This window comes from Lissotriton vulgaris, chromosome 8 (genome assembly GCF_964263255.1).
Source record: "Lissotriton vulgaris chromosome 8, aLisVul1.2, whole genome shotgun sequence".
NCBI lineage: Eukaryota > Metazoa > Chordata > Amphibia > Caudata > Salamandridae > Lissotriton > Lissotriton vulgaris.
This window is the reverse complement of record NC_141696.1, coordinates 629,789,476-629,812,462: the sequence shown is the minus strand read 5'-3', so window position 1 is coordinate 629,812,462 and position 22,987 is coordinate 629,789,476. Positions and strand designations below refer to the sequence as shown.

At 46.4% G+C, this 22,987-nt stretch overlaps 1 protein-coding gene across 1 annotated transcript in view; it reads right to left on the bottom strand.

Annotated features, from left to right (window-relative positions):
• The window catches only part of LOC147697825 (organic solute transporter subunit alpha-like), an 876,545-nt gene that overhangs the window by 547,909 nt on the left and 305,649 nt on the right, over positions 1-22,987 (bottom strand). The window contains exons 2-3 of the mRNA XM_086934511.1: positions 7,864-8,015; positions 7,682-7,755 (exon numbers count right to left, since the gene is read on the bottom strand). Of these exons, the coding sequence (XP_086790637.1) occupies positions 7,682-7,755; positions 7,864-8,015 (226 nt within the window). The remainder of the gene's footprint in view (positions 1-7,681; positions 7,756-7,863; positions 8,016-22,987) is intronic.

Here is a 22,987-nt window from a genome sequence, read left to right as displayed (position 1 = left end):
GAGATAAACCCCCTTGATAATATGCCCCACGATTCCTTGGGGGTTTCAGCTGACATGGCTTGGTATTGTGTTACATGGTAATTTTTCCATGAAACGTCAGAGGGTCGATGTAGGGGTTCTAGAAGAGGTGATAAACCATTTAAGCCTCATGAACAAGCGCATGGTCTTTTAAAGATTTGTGAAGTACTCGGGGCGGCGGTGTGTGTGTGCCCTCTTTCAGGAGCGGGCGGGGGGGCACTGCCAGCAACTTGCCAGGGCAGGTAGTGTTCAACACGTGCATCACCCTTTCTCTGCCTGCTATTGCGCTCCATGCTTCGGAAAGGTAAGAAAAAGAACGTGCATTTGAGTTTGAAATGTCCGATCCTGCAGCAGCACACTTCCAAAGCCCACACATGACAATAACCCGATTCAAGGCCCCATTCACCCGTTTTTCAAAAAATAGATAACACTCCAACAAATTAAGGTTATAAAACTTTATTAACTTTTAACGATAATGAACAGAACAAAAACTAAAAACATTTAAACATTTATTAACACAAAAAGCAACAATGGTTAGAAGCTGTCTTTTGTGCGAATAGTCCCAAGGCAGCACAACGTGCAGAGTTCTGGACGGCACCCAGGTGATGTCGCCTGGGTGCCGCACTGGTTTAGGGATCCTACAATGCTGCTCCGAAAATTGGCGTGGGGCGTCCCGGGTGGGGCGGGGGGAGGCCTCGTCAGTAGCGGTCTGTTGTGCGAATAGTCCCAAGGCAGCACAACGTGCAGAGTTCTGGACGGCACCCAGGTGATGTCGCCTGGGTGCCGCACTGGTTTAGGGATCCTACAATGCAGCACAGAAAAACAGCGTGGGGCGTCCCGGGTGGTGCGGGGGGAGGCCTCGTCAGTAGCGGTCTGTGTTCAGTGTCACATGGCTGACACAACATGTACGACAGGCACCCAGGTGATGTCCAGTAAACTGCCGCACTGGTTTTGGTATCCTACAATGCTGCTCCGAAAATTGGCGTGCGGCGGCCCGGGGGGGGGGGGGGGGGGGGGAGGCGGCGTGAACGGGCCTCCCCAGGTGGCGGCCATCTAGCTGAGTTGCGCTCGCTCTTGCGGCCACAGCGTCTCGCTCACCATGTTGTGGAGTTGCTCCCACTCTTGCAGTGCAGCGATAGGCGGCTGCCACATGGCTGTCAAAATGGCGGACGGCTCTTCGGTTTTGGGCCTGGTCCACTGAAATGGCCCTGGGACACCTTGGAAGTCGGACGCTTGCCTGCTAGGGCTTGGGCTCCATTCTCGAAAAGCGTCCCCTCAGCCGTGAAGATTGTATAAAAGTCTTGGGGGCCCCCGACTCCCGCAGGCTTCCGGTGGGGAGCGGCTGCCATGATTGCTCGCGGAATGACCACGACGGAGCCACGAGATGGTGGTGCTCTCATGCTGACGCCAGCTTCAGTCTGAATGATCCAGAAACAAGGTGGGGCTTTCATCGTTTGGGAAAAAAAAATGTTCTAAACCAATGAAAAGTGTTATTTTTAGGTCATATGACCAAGCCTTCCATCTTTAGGAAACCAAAAGTAAAATGAACCAATGAAAAGTTTTATAAACAAGTCACATGACCTGTTATGCGACATAGGGCTACAAAAAGCGTAGAAAATCCGTTGGCACGTGAGGCGGCGTCAGTAGCGGACCGATGTGCGAATAGGCCGAAGGCAGCACAACGCGCCGAGATCCGGATGGCACCGAGGTGGTGTCCAGCAAATTGCCGCACTGGTGTGGCCATCCTACAATGCTGCGCCGAAAGACGGCGTGTCCAGCTGAATTGCGGTCACTGTTGCGGTACAGTGACTCGAACGCGCCGAGATCCGGATGGCGCCGAGGTGGTGTCCAGCAAATTGCCGTACTGGTGTGGCCATCCTACAATGCTGCGCCGAAAGACGGCGTGTTCAGCTGAGTTCCGGTCACTCTTCCGGCACAGTGACTCGAACGCGCTGAGATCCGGATGGCACCGAGGTGGTGTCCAGCAAGTGGCTGCACTGGTGTGGCCATCCTACAATGCTGCGCCGGAAGTCGGCGTGGGGTGCCCCGTTGGCTTATGAGGTGATGTCAGTAGTGGACTGATGTGTGAATAGGTCGGAACCAGCACAAGGCGCCAAGATCCGAATGGCAAGTCCTGGATGTTGAGTGCCTCAGTTGAGATTTCTGAGCAGTGCTTGTAGAACTGTCTGAAGCTTATTTGCACCTGCTGCAGCTTCACTAGGTCCGGCGGAACTTGTTGCCTTTTCCTTTCTGCTTCTTTTCCTACAATGCGTTTCTTCTGAAGACACGACCAGGTCCCTGAATGTGTGCAGGGGGACGCTATTGAATGAATGAACGCGCCGAGATCTGGATGGCACCGAGGTGGTGTCCAGCAAATTGCCGCACTGGTGTGGCCGTCCTACAATGCTGCGCCGAAAGTCGGCGTGGGGTGCCCCGTTGGTTTATGAGGTGATGTCAGTAGCGGACCGATGTGTGAATAGGTCGGAACCAGCACAAGGCGCCCTGCACTGTTGAGCCTTTTTCAATGTCTGTTTTTTGTTCTTTCCCCTCCATCAAAAACAAAACAAAAATACAAGGCGCCAAGATCCGAATGGCAAGTCCTGGATGTTGAGTGCCTCAGTTGAGAGTTCTGAGCAGTGCTTGTAAGACTGTCTGAAGCTTATTTGCACCTGCTGCAGCTTCACTAGGTCCGGCGGAACTTTTTTCCTTTTCCTTTCTGCTTCTTTTCCTACAATGCGTTTCATTTGAAGACACGACCAGGTCCCTGAATGTGTGCAGGGGGACGCTATTGATTGAATGAAAATGGCGGCTTGACACAAAGCTGACTCAAGCGTTACTGTTGGTGCTATACAGACAAAAATTGGTTTTCAGTTTGTACATTCTTCAGGTTTTTTTTTCCATCCAAGTCTGATTGAGAGTTTGTAGAAAAATGGCTTCAGATTTTCCACATACTACTCTTCAACATTCTTCCTAAATGTAACAATGTGAAACTCACTAGGAGAACGGCTGTTTCTGTTTCCTTTCAAAATGCTGCCACCAATATTTTCTGAATGGAAGACACCATCTTGTAACATAAAGGGCCGAAAGGGGTTCTGGTCTGGCCGATGGTTGGTGGAGACATTTTGACTATATCTTGGACCTGCCCGGCCTCGCCCAAAATGGCGCCGGTATAAATGGGACTCGTAACTCTTTGCCCGCAAATGTATATCTAGAAAATGTTATTGTAAGTGGCCCTGTCGTATTTTAATTACAAAATGTACGTCCACCGATTCCGCAACTGTTAGACACCTTTGTTCTTGTCACCTAATGGCCCGCTCGTTACGTTCTTCTACAGTGTAAATGTCTCCTCATCATATACGATTTGAGTTTGCTCCGTGGCCGGCCCACGTGGTTATAGGCCCGTATTTGTATACTGACATTTTCACAATAAAGGTTTTTAAAACAAAACACGGTAGTAGTATTTTCATTTGTAAAGTTTTTACTTTTAGTGACTGTTTTCGAATCAGTAAAAGGCAAGTGAAATAAAGCAGTCCAATTACATGACGGATAAAAGGTATAATATGTAGGAACGCAGTAAAGATAAATGGTCAAGGGCAGTTGTGTTTTTCATGTCTGCAACATAAAGTGATCGATAAGAATCTGATAATCAGGCGTATCGGCGACTAAGACAGCAGGCCGAATCTCTTTTACTCAACGGCTCCGTCATGGAAGGAAGAAACGCCCTTTTTCTCGAAAAAGGAATATATTTTACTTGCAAGACAGTTGTAAATTTTCCGGGAAAGTACATTAGCCTGGAATATTATAACATATGTTTGAAAAAAAAATATTGTTCGAAAATAATAAAAAGCGTAATTTTTAGGTCATATGACCAAGCTTTTCATCATTAAATTAACAAAAGTAAAATGAACCAATGAAAAGTTTTATTAACAAGTCACATGACCTGTTATGCTTACGTTACGCGCTGCGCGCCGCGCCTCGGATCACTTCCGGGTGCGCTAACGCGGCGTGTCATAAAACGCATTACGCGACAACGTAGGTCAAGAATATAGTCTAAATGTCTCCACCAACCAGCGTTCAGAACACAACCCCTTTCAGCAGTCCAAAAAGTTCTGTTAAATGACAACAGAGGGGACAGGCAACAAGAACCATCAGTCAAAGAGGGGAGGGCAAGTTCTTCTCTTCCGGGTCATGTTGGGGCGCTACCGGAACTGATCGAATTGGTAGTCTACAGTGTTTCTGGATGTTTCAGACTAAAGCTGGCGTCAGCATGAGACCACTACCATCTCGTAGCTCCGTCGTGGCCATTCCACGAGCAATCATGGCAGCCGCTCCCCACCAGAAGCCTGCGGGAGTCGGAGGCCCCCAAGACTTTTGTAGAATCTTCACGGCTGAGGGGACGCTTTTCGAGAATGGGACCCAAGCCCTAGCAGACAAGCGTCCGAGTTCCAAGGTGTCCCAGGGCCATTTTAGTGGACCAGGCCCAAAACCGAAGAGCCGGCCGCCATTTTGAGAGTCCTGTGGCAGCCGCCTATCGCTGCACCGCAAGAGCGGGCGCATCTCAACTACATGGTGAGCGAGACGCTGTAGTCGCAAGAGCGGGCGGAAAACAGCTGAATGGCGGAAGAGGCACAGTGTAGCAAAAGCGGGCGGAATGGCAACTAAAACGATAAAGGGGCGCCTCACTACAGCTTGTCTTCAGGTCAAACGGATTGTGGGACAAGGTCCAGAATTGAAGAGTCATCAAAAGGCAAAAAGTACCGCCGGACCCCGGGAGCCGGCCGCCTATGTCGGGGGCGATCTCAGGCTACACCAGTGCTATAAGACTTGGGGAGGGTGTCGGAGCCAAGCGTCTTCTCCGAGTCCATGGCCATCACAGCGCCCCTCAGGGGCCTCCGTCAAGCTGTTTAGGAAGGTAACATATCACATTGTTTTCTAATGCAGTCAGGTCCACAAACGACACTCACTTACTTTGAGAATAGTGAAGCTGCAGTAGGTGGAAATAAGCTTCAGACAGTGTTACAAGCGCTGCTCAGAACTCTTAACTATGGCACCCAACATCCAGAACTTATGCTATTTGAGAATGGTAGTGACATCGAAGCATCTCAGGGACCAAAACCATTAACGTACTTTCACGTATGAAAATCTTACTTGGGGAGGGGGCAGGAGCGAAGCGCCCCCTCCCAGTCAGCGCCACCACACCGTATGTTGAAAATCTGAAGCCATCGTTCTACAAAGTCAACCAAACTTGGATTGAAAAATCTAGAAAAATGTACAAACTGAAAACCAGTTTTGGTCTGCATAGCATCAGTAACAACGCTTGAGTCAGCTTTGTGTCAAGCCGCCATTTTGATTCAACAAAGCACAGGCATTGAAAAAGGCTGAAATTCAGAACTCTAAACTATGGCACCCAACATCCAGGAGCTTGCTATCCGGATCTTGGAGCCTTGTGCTGTTTTCGATCTATTCACACATCGGTCCACTACTGACATCATCTTATAAACCAACGTTATGTAAATAGTTTTTTAATAAAATGTTTTACCCTGTTTCTTTGCTGGTGTGTTGTCTATATTTTTAATATTTGCATAGGGTTTGTCATTATTTTGTGCGGGATGGGTGATGGAGCCGAGCTGTCTTGCAGCCCTCATGGTGTGGAGCTCAGTTCATCTCACTATTTTCGTATTTCTCAAGAAGGGTTGTTCCTAATATTTCTATTTTAGCGAGGTCAAAAAGAGATCCAATTAGTGGCCTACTGATTTTGCTCGATTACTTTTATTTTTTTACACGATTTTTCACTATCTGCAAAGACTAAACAGAGTATTGCGACTTTGTGCTTGTTTGTAAATAGAGAATGATCCAAAGAGAACCAATTCTAAAACAGTAAATGCTTGGACAACAATCAATCAAATGGAGAGACAAGGAGGTACGACGGATTACAACGGGGGTAAAGGCCTGCGTTAACTACCCTTCTGTATCTGCAAAGAGAGAGTACTACTAAGGCAAAAGAGGGGAGGGGGGGGGGGCAGCGTTCAAAGCACATCAGCGTGCATAAATACGAAAATGTTTTTATCTATCACGTACTTGACATTTTAAAGCTTTTCATATTTGCTATTAAAAAACCAATGAAATTCACAGAAAAAACCATAGGTTATAGTGGATATATAGTTAGGAATTTGCATTTACAAAACCTTGAAAATTCAATGAAAAAACCATAGGTTATAGGCCATATATAGTTAGGAATTAGCATTTACAAAACCTTATTTTACTCGCATAAAACCATTGAAATTCCATATATAGTTAGCTAACTATAAGCGCTAACTATATATCGCGCACCCGCAATCCACTGCTGATGATGTCACATATTACATCATTCATGACATGGTCAGTGACATCACTGATGACATCACTGATGACATCTCAAATGACATCACTGATGACAACTCAAATGATATCAATGATGACATCTCAAATGACATCACTGATGACATCACTGATGACAATTCAAATGACATCACTGATGACATCTCATTTGTCATCACTGATCACATCACTCATGTGATAATACAATGAACCTCTTCAGACTCTAATATAACCTTACATACACTCAGTATAAACAGACACTCACAGACTGTCACTCATCCATGGAGTTACTCACACACCTAGTCAGTCATGCAAAGAATCAATCACACCTCCATTTCCTCAACTATACAGTTATACACATCTTACTTATTCAAACATATAATAACACATATTTACTCTCTTATATAATCCCTGATACAAGCTCACAGTGATCGATACAGCCACTCACACATTCACTGGCTCTTATGTTCAGTTATTTATATATCTCAACTCTCACATGTATTGTGTTTTACATACGTACTTACTTGCACATGTAGCAATGAGAAATCCATTCACTCACCAACACACCCATGCACAGTCAACCGCCCATATAGCTGTTTCCACATGCACTCTTGAACTCATACTCCTAGTGAATCAACTGCTTACACATCTATGCACAGAGTCACGCACCTCCCAGCCACCCACACACACACTCAGCCTCCCATTCAAATATTTGGGCAACCAATCAATAACCTATATGGCCACTCTTATAGCTACTGATCAACACATGCAGCAGCTTACACAACAACAAACATACTGATGCACGAATTAAGACAGTTTAGTCACTAACCCATGTACTCAGTGAGACACATTTAATCACTCACTCATACAGTCAGTCATGCACCTACTAAATTCTTCATCCAGACACTTATACATCCACTCATTCTTCAATATGTGAAACATATTTAAACTTTACAGACACATACAATCACTGGTTGTTTTGATCAGTGATGTCATCAGTGATGTCACTGACCATGTCATGAATGATGTAATATGTGACATCATCAGCAGTGGATTGCGGGTGCGCGATATATAGTTAGCGCTTATAGTTAGCTAACTATATATGGAATTTCAATGGTTTTATGCGAGTAAAATAAGGTTTTGTAAATGCTAATTCCTAACTATATATGGCCTATAACCTATGGTTTTTTCATTGAATTTTCAAGGTTTTGTAAATGCAAATTCCTAACTATATATCCACTATAACCTATGGTTTTTTCTGTGAATATATATATATATACACAAGTTAAAAGTAAGATATACATACACTGCTGCAGTAAAATCAGTAAACATGGCCGCTCGAGGAATCCACATCCCGATGCATGATGTGACCGCAATCACCTAGGAAAAGATTTTCAGGGCAAAAGAAAAATTGGTCAATATATGCTTCATAAAGCTAAAATAGAGGCCACATAGTTAAATTTAATTTTCTAGTTTCTATGCACTTACTGGGGCTGCTGCATTGACCCAAACAAAGAGTGATCTTTTGGAGGACGGGATTTTTTTGTAGATATAATGAACTTCTTCCACAAATACTAAATTTGCAACTAGTGTCATTAGAGTCAAGATGGCAAACAAAAATATGCCTGTTAGGTCCAAATCTGAAAAGAATAAAAAACATATTTTGGTCAATGTTTAACAAAATAAAGTCAACTAGAGCCACAAAACGTCTGATTTAATGATAAATTACAAAGCCACATTCAGCAAACTCATAATATCAAGAGTTCTCTTCTAATATTTACAATTATTACCTGGTCCTTTTAATCTTTTACTCACTTTGCACAATGGCAAATAATTGAACATAGCTTTGCAGTAAAATTTAAATGTAGTGGTACCCATGCACAATGTCAGCACAGAAGCGTAACGCAGGCTCTTGCAACCCATTCAGTGTATAAGAGCCTCTACTTTAGGGGGCCCTTAAATGTGCCCCTGACCCCCCCCCCCTCCCATCCCCTGCATTTCATTTAGCCGTGAGTCCATGATTTTCTGAGAGATAGGGAAGTTTCATTTTGCATTATGACCTGGTGTCAGCAGCTAAGTGCTGTTTGGAATTTGGCAAAATGGCTACTTATATTGGTAACATTGTCACAGATTTTTTCTATTTAGACCAATAACAATCAATTATATAAACTGCACTCCATTTAAACTAAGAAGGAGGCCTTGGACTAAGTGACAACCACCAACTGTCCTCCATTTTATCAGCTGCTACTGTTGTGCGTTAGCTGATGGTCTGAAATGAGTTCAAGCCCTCAACTTATTTACGAGAACTGACATGTATACTGCTCACGTTAGGATGGAGGACATATTGATCTGAAACTCCATACACATGCTCAGTGGGCATGTCAGTCAGCTATTGGTCAAGTTCAGACACTAAAATAAACCAGGAGGGGAGTGTCCAAAATGGCGCTCGAGCAGTCGCGCTTCTGCACTGCTCTGCCAAGCTGAATCTCTAGCAAGCGGGTCCTGGAGGACTAACCTTCCTGGGACACCGACAATCGGCTTGAGAAGCACTGGGCTGCCTGGAGACTGCGATCAGATTGCAAATAATATGTGAAAGCTGCCCTGGTGACTGCCTGAAGTCAGGATTGATCGGAAGCAAGATGGCGGAGAGCGGGCTTCGCTGAGGCCAAATGAGCGGAGCAGCTGGCCTGGTGTCCCGGAGCTGCCAGGGAACACAGTTGCAAGGAGAGAATCACCCGGAGGCACGGCGAGAGGCCAGAGGCAGTGCGACAAGCAAACAGAGGCTGCCACCCCGTGATCGCTCGAATTCCGGACAGAGCAGATGGCGGAGATGGCCGTCGCTGAGGCCGAGTGCGCGGTGAAGTGGGTTTAGAGTCATGGAGCCATGAGGGGTCACAGCCGCACAAGGATGGACATAGGAAGGCACAGCAAGAGGCCTGGTAAGCCAAACGGGCCTCAAACATAGAAGAGAGCAGGTTGAAGGGAACAACCGGCGGCCGTCCAGTGCCTGCATTGACTGGGAGCTAACAACCCAGGAGTGGCCCTCCTTGAAGCTGAGGATGCAGAGTGGGGAGCTGGGAAGCTATGGGCCATCCGGAGCCCTAACAGAGAGACAGTGAATGCCGGTAGGTGCGGGACATGCTAATTGAAAGGGGCGGGGTTGTCAGCCTCGCAGAGGAACGGTGGACCGGGCTCCGTTTCCCCTCCTTCGGAGCTGCACCTTAGAAGATCATCACCCGTGGCCTGCACCTCCACATGCAGTTTCCAGTGGAGGTCGCTGAATACAAGGCCCTGAGAAGACGAACCCGTACAGCCCTTCACTAGGCAATCTCTGCTGAGTGCGTACCTGAGTAGCCTGAAACCAAGAAAACGTCTATACAGCAGTGGACCTTGGCCCTTCAGCAGCTACAGAAAGGAGTCCTATCTAGCCATTAACTTGAAGCCAGGGATTGCCGGGCAACACATTGACACTGAATGATTCTGGCCGGGCACACCAACCAGGACCGCTACAACAAGGGGGAGACCAGCTTAAGCATCTAACCTTGCAGCCACAGTAGCAGCCCCTGCATTTACCATATACAGCCCAATCTCGGCCAATGCTGCCCCACTGTCAAAAGCCTCTGAATACCCACAAGACACAGAATAAAGGATCTAAACCGGAAACTGCTCTCCCTTCTTTGTTGTGGTTACTAGGGCCCGGCCGGCACACTAACCATTGAGAGCTGGAGGAGAGTGCCACACTGCCCAAGGCTGGGGCCATTTTGGAGGGGGACCAAACTTTACAGCCCGACCCCTAGAAGATACGCCTATGATTTGGCTCAAATCTGTGATGAGATACTGGGTGTGAGCACAATGACGAGCACCAGACCCAAAAAGGATGACACCATTAATGAACTCCACACCAAAGGCTCCACCAAGCGGACAGAGAGGCCCCGGGAGCAACATACCGAGCCACGTCGGCCCAATAGAAACGCAAGATGAGAATGATGAGGCCCCTGTCATGCACGGATTCATAGAAGCCCTCTTCAGCTCGATGAAGGATGACATAACAGCCTTGAAATCGGAGGTGTTGAAAGAAGTAAAAGGACTGCACCACAACATGAGCAAGCTGGAGAAAAGAGTAGATTCAGTGGAGCAGTCATGGGGTGCATGAGAAGAAGAATTGGAGTAGTGCCGTAGAGAGATCCTAGAGCTCAAAGACTGCAACTCTGAGCTCAACTATCTCCTGGAAGACCTGGAAAACAGATCTCGCAGGTCTAACATCTCCTTCAAGGGCGTTCCATTGCAGGCTGATGCTGGCCACCTAGAGGACTACATCCTACGACTCTTCCGCCACATTGTTCCAGAACTGGAGGGGAAGGACCTCCCACTGGACTGCACACATAGAGCTGGCCGCCCCTCATCCGCACCTGGCCCCCCACAGGATATCCTTAAGTGCCTCCACAACTATAGGCGAAAAGAGCTCATTATATCTGCAACACATATCAATCTTACATCGCCTTTGAAGGGAACAAAGTCCACCTATTTCAGAATCTATCCATCATAACCCTACAACAAAGACGTTACATGTGGCCCATCACAGATTTTCTGAGGGACACAGGGGTGTAATACGAATAGAGACACCCCTTCCAATTCGGTTTTGCCTGGAACGAGCAGACATACACAGTCTGCACACCACCTGAGGCAGCAGAGATACTGGGATTAGAACTGGAACAAGAGTCCCCGTCGCAGTGGGCTGGTTCCCGGGTGGCTCCACAGGAGTCACACAAAAGATGAAACTCTAGAAATAGGTCACAACAACAAGGGAGCAAACTGACCAAAACAGAGAGCTTCTTGGAATGGTCAGCAATGCTACAACTTACAGACCAGAAGCAATCCCCAGAATGTACAGCTGAATGATTAGTACTAAATCAACACCAAGAACAAAGACCCAACAGCCACAACTCGATGACTGACTTAGACGTTTGAAGATTATAGAAATGGAGAAATGTCGCTCTGCTGGACCTGCCTGGTCAGTATCGGGGGAGGCACCCTCGGGTCCGCATTCAACTAACTGATGGAATCAATTAGTTGAATGCGAACACATGCATCTGCACTTTCTACACACGTTGGGACACTGGCACTAGTGGCCGATGACATAGACCCCTACTACGGAATGGCAAGTTCTGCACCACTTGGTGCTGATGTTTATTTTGTTTTAATGTTTATACAGTTAATACATGTTACAATGCACACTAATCAGCCACACTGTCACGCTACGACCCGCCTGTTAGGTAAAAGCTACAACCCGTCACAATCGGGACCTGAACAGTGACAATCAACCCTGGCACTGTATGGTGCGATAATTAGTCTGAACGTGAGGGGTCTGAACTTACCAACCAAAAAAATAGCATTATTGGAACAGCTTAGGACGGCGCGCTGCAATATATGCCTCCTACAAGAGTCTTACTTTCTCAAAAAATATTGGGGCAGGATGCGATCTAAATGGTTCGACCAACAGTATTCAAAGTTCAAATTACTTTATTCGGATAGGACCATATAGATAAAAGCGACCAACAGTATTGGTCAGCAGGCCCGGGGAAGAATGCAGGCATCGCTGTATTAGTTGCCACACACTTCCAAGGACAAGTCCTACAAACCCACTCTGAAATCACAGGCCGCATGCTTTCACTGTGGATATCCTTACATATTCACAATAGAATGCCTCTCTGCCCCCAAAGACCATCAGGAGCCCTTTTTAAAGCAAGCAATCGGCAATATACTAACGACGCTCGTTGAAAAAATAGTGATAGGGGGCGACTTCAATCTACCCTTCTTCATTTGGCCTACCTTATTGTTGCCGATTGTATGCAGAGCCCACGGGGATCTTTGGCGCCTCATCTTTGCCGTTTTGCCGACCCGTCTCCTACTCAACCGCAGACCGCGCGCTGCCCGGACCACATCACCCAGAGGGCAGTGCGGTCTCGCGAGAGGAGAGGAGCAGGCCCACCTGACCCCGGGAGCATAAAGAACAGCGGGGGCTCCCGCGCCGCGGGACACCCTTCTTCATTTGGCCTACCTTTTCGTTGCCGATTGTGTGCAGAGCCCATGGGGGATCTTTGGTGCCTCATCTTTGCCGTTTTTCCCACCCGTCTCCTCCTCAACCATGGACCGCTTGCTGCCCGGACCACAACACCCGGAGGGCAGCGCGGGCTCGCGAGAGGAGAGGAGCAGGCCCACCTGACCCCGGTAGCATAAAGAACAGAGAGGCTCCCGCGGCATGGGATGCCCTTCATTTGGCCTACCTTTTCGTTGCCGATTGTGTGCAGAGCCCAAGGGGGATCTTTGGTGCCTCATCTTTGCCGTTTTGCCCACCCGTCTCCTCCTCAACCACGGACCGCGTGCTGCCCGGACCACAACACCCAGAGGGCAGCACGGTCTCGCGAGAGGAGAGGAGCAGGCCTACCTGCCCCCGGGAGCATAAAGAACAGCGGGGGCTCCCAAGGCGAGGTACGCCCTTCTTCATTTGGCCTACCTTTTCGTTGCCGATTGTGTGCAGAGCCCACAGGGGATCTTTGGTGCCTCATCTTTGCCGTTTTGCCCACCCGTCTCCTCCTCAACCGCGGACCGCGCGCTGCCCGGACCACAACACCCAGAGGGCAGCGCGGTCTCGCGAGAGGAGAGGAGTAGGCCCACCTTACCCCAGGAGCATAAAGAACAGCGGGGGCTCCCGCGCCCGGGCGAAGCCCGTCCTTGCCCTTCTGTGCCCGGATGAGGCTCAGCTGGGCCCATTCTCTAAGCCCGTGAGAGATTACCCGCAAAAGAGCACTGACAGTAAGACTTATGGACATATTTGAATCTGTGCCCATTTATAGAATTATGTTGAGCATATACTGAGTGTGTAGTACACCTCAGCTTTCAATCGCGATTTCTGCTAACTATTAGAAATGTCCTGTGGGTTGGTCTAACGGGTTACCACAGTAGGCTTCAAAGAATCTGCATGAAATTACATTAGTCCATCGATAACTGTACACGTTTATTGAATGGTCTTTATTGCAGTTATGGGCAAAAGGAAGATGCTTATCCCTAAGACAGGAGGTGTAACACAAGCACCAAGCGACACCCAACAAACTCTATTAAGCTATCTTATAGGGGATATGGGTGCATTGGACAAACAGATAACATCTGTGGAGGAATCATTGGAGGCAGGCACATTGGGCCCTGTCTCAGCGCTTGAACAACCCAAGGTATCTAATGCCCTGGGCCCTAGCCCAAAGTTAAAGCCACCCATAAATGGGTGTATTCAGTATCTATCTGAGGAGATCGTATCGAGTGACTGAGTCTTCGATGCAACCTCCCCAAAAAAAGCAAAAGAATCCGGTCCCAGGGGAGAAAAAAATGGGTGAACAGCATTCGGGCGAAGGTATAAAAAAAACACTGAAGCCCGCCTCGCTTATAAAAACAAAACAGGGCATACAAGGGAAAAAGTGGGGACTAGAAAAGGCTCTCACAAAGGGAAGGAAGATGTTAAAAGTAAAAGCGATGCTTACTCCGCCAAATTAAGGAATTTAGTGACTTTGGTAGAAAGACTGGACCTGTACTTGAGAGTCAGATTAGATCAACTGGGAGAGAGATTAACTCTCATTGAAAAATCTATCCCAAGAAGTTTTCCACAAGTTAGTGATAGAGACTCGATATCTTCCGACCTATGCTTGGTGACCGCAGATAACAACTTATCATCGAAGCACTTACATAACACGGATACAAACCCTAGGAAAATTAGTGAGGTGAGGTTGCCTAACTCTTTAAATAGCTTAAATAAAATGGGCAATGATCCCCACCCACAGATGAGAATATGTAAAACTTCAACCTCCATAGACCCAGGGAACGGCTATAGGGATACTAGAACTGTGGGAAACCCTAATAGATTTAATCCCTCCATATATTAACCACAGGGCAACCCAAACCCAGGGTCTACTTCCTTAGGCTCCCACTCAGACAAACCCCTAATAGATCAGCACCTACACTTACCCCCGGAGGCGACTCCATATGTGGTAATTTTGTCAAATGTCCCAAAAAAAAGGTCCGGTGGAAAAAGAGAACTGGGATTCATTAAGAAATAAATCCCTTCACTGGTTGGGTGAGAGGACGGGACAAACCCGCCAACTCTTCAATGAGTTCAAGATGGCAAGAAGGGTACAGTGGGTTGGATCCAGTGGCAAAATTTTCCCCGGAGATTGTATAGTCCTCACATTTAAAACTCCAGCACAAGTGAAAAATATACTCTTGATGGAAACCAAGAATTTGCTAGCAATAGGAGAGATCAACGTCCTCCTGCTTGGTTTTTTCTACCCCTCTCGTATTAGGGTTGAGAGGGACAAGAGCCCTAGTTTTAATATCAACACCTATACAAATGAATCCACTCAAGGACTTTGATACAATGAACAGTTATAACGCACTATCTGGATTGGAGGAATTAGATTGACTGGTGAAAACAAAACCCGCCCTACAAGTGAAACACAATCTACTGAGTGAACCTTGCTTCTCCCCTATGATTCCTTTCCAAAACGATCACTTGCAATTACCAACGGCGTCAATTGGCTCCGAATCTCGGGATACTTACCATTGCTGTCTGGAGGAAAGCATAGTTTCTATCCCGCACGACAAAGATCACCAAAATAGGGTACTTGCGGGGGCAGAGATAGAGTTGTCTAATTAATAACATTCCTGGAGACACTACTAACCATGGTTTAGCTGTAAAAGCACAAACAGACAGATCTGGGCTGTGCATCGTTTATTGGAATGTAGCAGATCTGCGATCCAACCTGGTTAACGATGCATGGCTCAGACTCGCCACTAAATTTAAGGTCCTTTGTTTACAGGAGACCTGGACCACTTCTGCCATGTATCTGGAGGGTTATAAGTCCTACTTCTCTCCTGCCTTTCCCTCAGCATCAGGGAGAGGCAAAGGAGGTCTAGTAATGTTTATATCAAACCTCCTAGATTTAAAAGAAATAGTTCCCCCAAATGACCAAATAATCACTTTTGGTGCGACCAAACACGACATCTATCTTTTGGTTAATTTTTACAATAACTTACATAATTCTCAGTTTATTTCCGTATTAAAAAAGATCCGCTCCATCTTGATTGATTTTAAATATAAGAATACCAAAAATGTTACAATAATATGGGGCGGTAATTTCAATATATCGTCGTGTGGGTATAATAATGATCCTACCTGCGGTTTGATAGATGAGAACGGGAACAACTTAACACATTTCCCACACACAATAACTGGGAATTGCTTAAATGAAACGTTATTTTTATTGGAACTTACAATGGCTATCGACTTAGTGATACCTCAGGTCCCGTTGACACCGGCTTTTAATGGTAGGGGAGCTAGTACTACAATAGATTTCATTTTTATATCAAGAAATGCTGCGTCCCACATTCTTAATTTTAAAACTCATGCTAACGCTACCAGCGACCACTATCCAATTAGTGTCACATTATGCAATCCTAGTTTACAAAGTAGGGGTGACCGGTATAGAATACTCCGACAAGATAACTTGGCCGTAGATAAGCTAAACGGATATTCGCTCAAATGGGCTAAAATTGATCCATCAGGGATAACAACGATGGTGGTAAAAAACTCCCTTAAAGCAATAAAGATCTGTCTGGATAACTCTTCCTCACATCAAGAGATCTTATCTAATTTTGAGGTCATAACAGGAGTAATAAAAGATGCTCTGACTATACAACAGAAAAATATTCCAAAATACAAGGGTGGGTTCAATAGAAATTGCACTAAGGCATACTCTGCTTTAAAACTTTCCCTACATAAAGCAGTAAGGGATAAAAAAGAAATAGCATCTCTTAGAAAAGCGTATAAAAACGCAATAAAAGCAATGAAAATTGAACTAAAAAATGAGGCTTGGGAACTATTACAAAAAAGCTGCACAGAAAAAGATAGTGCTGCTTTTTGGGACATTATTAAATCCCCTTTTTTATCTGAAGACAGGGAACTTCCCAAGATAGAAGTAGCCATAGATGAATCTCTATGGGTTGATCACTTCGCCCAAATATTTGGAATAAATGATAAGGATGTAATTCCGTTAGGAGATAAAGACAGGGCAATCCCATATCCCTATCCCACACCTTTCCCCATTACTCTTGATATTACATTGCTGGAAGTAGAGAGAGCCTTAAAGGCCAGTAAAGGGGGCAAGCCGCCAAGCCCCGATGGGGTCCCTGTCGATCTTTTTAAGTTCAACATGGACCTTTGGATTCCAATTCTTACAAAGGTCCTGGAAGCATCTTGCGCAGTGGGCCTCATCGATTCATGGTCTAAATCTATTCTGGTGCCAATATTTAACAAGCATTTACAATGGAACGGTCTCGCCTTTGCAAAAGTTAGAGCTATTGGCATTGTAAATGACAACATTTTTATTTATGTGTTGGTTTTGAAAACATATAAATAAATGTCATTGTCATTTACAATGCCAATAGCTTAATCTCTCGCAAATGCGAGACCTATTGCATTTGCACCCACACACACACACAGAGCAACACACAGAGCCACATGCACCCACACACACACAGAGCCACACACACAGACAGAGCCCTACACACAGTGGAGAAGTGTGGCTCTCTGGTTAGAGGAGGCAGACCTGGCAGCAGAGGTCAGCCCGGGACCAGGGTTCAATTCCTGGCTCGGCGGGGTCTTGAGTCCTAAAATGTCCATGGACTCGACAATTCTCGCTCCGGTGCCTACTTGATTCACGGGTTCACACTCTGTGACTCTGGGCAATAGCTTGCTTAATCTCCACAACGGCCCCTCGCGGCGGGATGCCTGGCTTTCACCTTGTGGATACCCTGCCGGGGTTATCTCACAGGGGAATACCAGGACGGGTTTCCTAAGCAATCGCTTAGAAACCGCTCGGTGATTTGCGCTATATAAATTCCTTTACATTTACATTTACGAAGACAGAGCCCTACACAGACAGAACCACACACAGACAGAACCACACACTCACACAGAGCCACACACGTCAGATTACGGGCTAGCGTCCTCGAGTCAATCAACTCTGAGAGACAGCTGGGGACAGCTGGCGACCCCAGCCTACACTCCACTGTGCTCCGCAAAAGGACAGTGGCCACCTTGTGATAACAGAGCACAGCACCCCTAACCAGGTCCCGCTCGACCCTATCAAAACCCACAGCACCAAACTGGGCTTAATTTGTATACAAAAAAAAATACAGTTGCCAAAAATGTTTGTTAGGAGGCTGCAACTAATTCCCTCCCAGTTCGCAATGCCCGCTTCCTTCTAAAGGTCATTTCCCACTTCTCCCCACTGGCACCACTCACTTCTGTATAGAGAGTGTCAAAGCCAGATTGCAGCCAGCAGGCCAGCTTCCCACACAGTGTGAGTGTGAGTGTGTGTGTGGGGGCGCGCGGGGGCGGCTAGGGAGAGTTAGACAAATGTTCCTAGGGCACTTTCCATATTTTAAAAGTTGTGCAGCTCCTTCACAAAGTTTCCCATAGAAAAGTAATTACAATAGGTACACCTGAAAATAACTCTGTATGCTCTGCAAAGAGGCCAAGGATTGAATGGGCACTATTGAGAATCTTTATGGCACGGTGACTTTCGCTAATAGACACTCGCACTGCCTTACCTCATCCAACTACAGAGCTCTCAGGCATGTTATCATTACCACTCAGCCACCTCTGGAACTCACTCTGAAACCTAAAGGTCGGCAGTTTGCAGTATGTGCTGTACAAGATTCATATGTTAAACGAAAAACAAAACTGCAGAAACACATCATCTGGGAAAAGAAATCACTCTCAGGAAATAGGAGTCCACATACCATGCATTTTGCAGTAAAGCGTGAAAGCATCACCGACTTGAATGAACATAAGGGTTGTTGCACATATTGTTGAGAAAGAAATCATTTTCTTTCCTTTGAAACACAAGGGCTTTAAAGAAAGGCCCACTTTCGAAGTTTGCTTTTAATTTAAAAACTGTTGGTGCTAACCACCACCATCCCCTATAAAGCTGTCTCACACACTTTCTCACACTCTTTCTCTCTCTCTTTGTCACTCACACCTCTGTCTCTTTATCCCTGATTGCAATGACAGGCAGCCCAATTCGTTTTAATAAATAAGGCAGCACAAGTTTCTCACTATTTACAAAATACTAGTGTGCAGTCAAAAAGCATTGTTTAGCATCAAAAGAGTCGTCCTCCCCTACAATAGGAACCAATGAGCAGGGTCCAACGAGGGGGGTCAGGAGAGCAAGCACAACCAACGAGGGGGGGGTGGCAGGAGAGCAAGCACAACCAACGAGGGGGGGGGGTCAGGAGAGCAAGCACAACTAACGAGGGGGGGGGGTCAGGAGAGCAAGCACAACCAGCGAGGGGGGGGGGTCAGGAGAGCAAGCACAACCAACGAGGGGGGGCAGGAGAGCAAGCACAACCAACAAGGGTGGGGGGGAAGGAGAGCAAGCACAACCAACAAGGGTGGGGGGGGGGCAGGAGAGCAAGCACAACCAACGAGGGGGGGGCAGGAGAGCAATCACAACCAATGGGGGGGGGCAGGAGAGCAAGCACAACCAACAAGGGGGGGGGGCACTGCAAGCACAACCTACGAGGGGGGCAGGAGAGCAAGCACAACCAACAAGGGGGGGCAGGAGAGCAAGCACAACCAACGAGGGGGGAAGGAGAGCAAGCACAACCAACGAGAGGGGGTCAGGAGAGCAAGCACAACCAAGGAGGAGGGGCAGGAGAGCAAGCACAACAAACAAGGGGGGTCAGGAGAGCAATCACAACCAACAAGAGGGGGGTCAGGAGAGCAAGCACAACCAACGAGGAGGGTCAGGAGAGCAAGCACAACCAACGAGGGGGGGTCAGGAGAGCAAGCACAACCAACGAGGGGGGGGGGCAGGAGAGCAAGCACAACAAATGAGGGGGGGTCAGGAGAGCAACCACAACCAACAAGGGGGGGCAGGAGAGCAAGCACAAGTAATGAGGGGGGGCAGGAGAGCAAGCACAACCATCGAGGGGGGCAGGAGAGCAAGCACAACAAATGAGGGGGGCAGGAGAGCAAGCACAACCAATGAAGGGGGGTCAGGAGAGCAAGCACAACTAACGAGGGGGGATCAGGAGAGCAAGCACAACCAACGAGGGGGGCAGGAGAGCAAGCACAACAAACGAGGGGGGCAGGAGAGCAAGCACAACCAACGAGGGGGGGCAGGAGAGCAAGCACAACAAACGAGGGGGGCAGGAGAGCAAGCACAACCAACGAGGGGGGGCAGGAGAGCAAGCACAACCAACGAGGAGGGGGCAGGAGAGCAAGCACTCAACAAGGGGGCAATGGGTGGAGGGAGAGCCTACCTGCGTCATCCAATGACCCGTGATTTTCGGAAATGGGGGGGCGTGGTTTTCTTTCTCGCCTCTTCTGATTGGCTGGAAGGTAAAATTCCAGCCAATGGGAAGAGGAGACAAAGAAAGTAAAAAACAAACTCCCGAATCCCAAAAAGACGGGGCTTAAACGGAGTGATGCCCCTCTCCTCCAATGGTTGGCCTCCGTTTAGGAAGCCAGCCAATGGAGAAGCGGGCGGGTTTAAGCCCCTTACTGAAAAACATAGGATCTCCCCTGCAAGACTGCGCAAGCGCAGCCTTCGCAGGCGGAGACCTAAAAAAGGAGATCGCCAGTGCCCATCTTGTTATCGCCCAATATTCCTGTTAGACTCCTTGGGTAAGGTAGCGGGCCGTATTATCCTTGACCGTTTAAATCAATGGTCAGAGGACAATAACACTCTGTCCGACCTGGAAAGGCTTGGGCACAATGGAACAAGCCCTTAATTTAACCCTACTGATGGCCAAATATACAAACACAAAGGGGGGAGTCTCTATATGGCTTACGTAGACTTGTCAGCAGCTTTTGACTGCGTAAACCATTCTAAATTGTGGAACGTTCTGGGTGACTTGGGAATAGACCCTGCCCTATTCAACTTTCTCCGAGAATTGTATTCGAACGCCTCGACTAGAGTCAGATTTGGAACACGAGGTGAACTCACAACCCCCCTTAGAGTGGAGAAAGGGGTAAGGCAGGGATGTGTATGGCTCTCTTTCTTTTTTCACTCTATACGAACGGGTTAGAACAGGCAAGTTAGAACGCTGCCAGGTCCTACCCTGCGTGAAAAAACTACCAATCCCCGCTCTACTCTATGCGGATGACGCCGTGATCGTTGCACAAACCCCCTTAGAACTCCAACGTGCCATTAATAGATATCATTGTTTTATAGCTTACCTAGACCTAAGGGTTAATATTAAAAAAACTTTTTGGATGTCCTCTGGGTTAAGAAAGAAGAAAATACGGAGTATTTACATAGAACACACTAGGTTAGAAACCACCACCGCATACCTCTATCTGGGAATTTTACTTGATGATAAGTCCTCCTGGAGACAGGCAATAGAGACCAGGAAACTCATGTTTATTAGGGCCACTATGGCATTGGTTAACTTCGCATATAGGCTTGGTAAAACCCTCCAGCAGAAATGATTCAAATTTACCAAGCCAAATATGTGAGTGTGGCGATGTATGGGGCAGGGGTGTGGGGCCATGGTAGAGTGGATGCTCTCCAAAAGATAGAGAACAGCTTCTTGAGGTTCCTCCTATTGGTTCCGCGTGGCACCTCTACTTTCAGTTGCCACACGGAACTGGGCATGCCGTACATTACAGACCTGGTGAAACTCCAACCTATTCTTTTATGGTATTGTATCTGGACATCTTCGAAATTAGTACTTAACAGGGAGCTTTTGAGAGATTGTCTCTCTCTTGAAAACTTGGATAAAATAGCTTGGCTCCTGTATGTTAAAAACTTTCTGTCCGATGTAGGTTTGATTAGATATTACCATAATCCCTTATTAATAATCGAGATTCCCAGGAAAATAATTAAGAAACTATGTTTGGTTCACATGGAGGAACTCCGATTGACCATGAAGTCATCTAAAAGATCAATAAAACATATTCTATCAGTACAAACCACCCTTACCATACAACCGTACTTGACTTTTAAACTGAACGGACATGATAGGTTTGTGCTCACTCGATTTAGAATGAACACATTCCATCGCCTGATCACATTTCCCAAAGCTAATGATTGGTCACATTTGCTATCGTTATGCCCCTGTGACGAGGTCTCTACCCAGTCTACACTTCATGTAGTCATGTTCTGTAGCTTCTATCAAGAACCAAGAAAACAGTGGGTATTACCAATACTAAAGATCATGGGTTTGCGACAATGCCGTCCGGTCTTCCTGGCAATTTTATACCTAGAAACAGAGTGTTTCGCAAAGAATGTGGCTAGATTTTTTAAACTTTGCCTAAAACACAGACCAAATCTAGAACAGGAGCACTGAAGTAATTATGATTTAATATATTTTAAGACATTTTCCTGTATTTTAATGTAATTTTATGCTCTACCCATTCTGAGCTTCTATTGTTGCATCTTCGGGCTGGTGTGCGTAGCAATTTTAAATATTAATGATGTCTTTGTATATCTTTTATAAGGAAGTAAAAATGCACTTGTTTCTGTATTTTAAATTGCATTTTTTTTTTAAATGAACTTTTATGGTTTTTGTATAATTCAAAACCGAATAAAGAAATTTTGATTGATTGATTTGACTTCAATCTGGTGCCCGACGTTTCTCTGGCCCGGTCACCCTAATGGACAGGGTTCACTGGGTCATTCTCCCAGCAGGATACTCGTTGGTTAGCAGATGCAGGACTGGCAGACGCTTGGAGGAAATTACACCCCACCCCACAGTCATATTCATTCTTCTCAGCTGCGCATCAATCGCATGGCAGAATTGATTATTGTCTAGTTTCAGCATCACTGCTCCCACTCGTGACACAAGCAGAAATTAAGGTGGCCTCTGTCTCAGAATGTTTATTTGTATGATAAGAGGAGCACTCACATTTTATTCTTTCTTATCTCTTGATAATTACTATTTATAAAGTTTAAACTAAAGCGTGCGGCTGAGGTAGCACGTCTGCCCTAAAACGTGCCTAACTTCAGACAACCTTATCTTAAGTGTATGCAACACTTAACCTTAGCGCACTGTTGCTGTATAGCGGAACCCGCTAGAAAATATATAGACACTCTTAAATGCGTTTTCAAATTAGTTTTAGTATTTTTGCAACTGAATATTTTCAAAGCTTTATAATTAAACACAACCCAATGTTGTTATTTGTTCAACACAACAAATATTAATAACATAACATTTCAAAAACTTCAATGTCAGTTTCTTGAAAATTTTAACATTTCCTCTGTATGTGCCCAATGCATTTCGAGCTATATGCAGCTCTTCGTCGGGGGCCTGTAAAGATGAGATATAAAATACAATACAATCACTCAATATCTTCTAGTACATGATGATCAAGTATGTTGAGGTACTCAAATGATTTATAGAGAAAGCGGTAACGCATTACCAGATGAAACCTTCACCAACACCTTAGTGCATGTGCAAAAATAACACCAAACGAAACTTACTACAGTCGCGCTCCTCACGAGCTTAATCCTTCTGTGAAAACAAAACACACAAGCAAACTAATCTATCTAACCTTGTA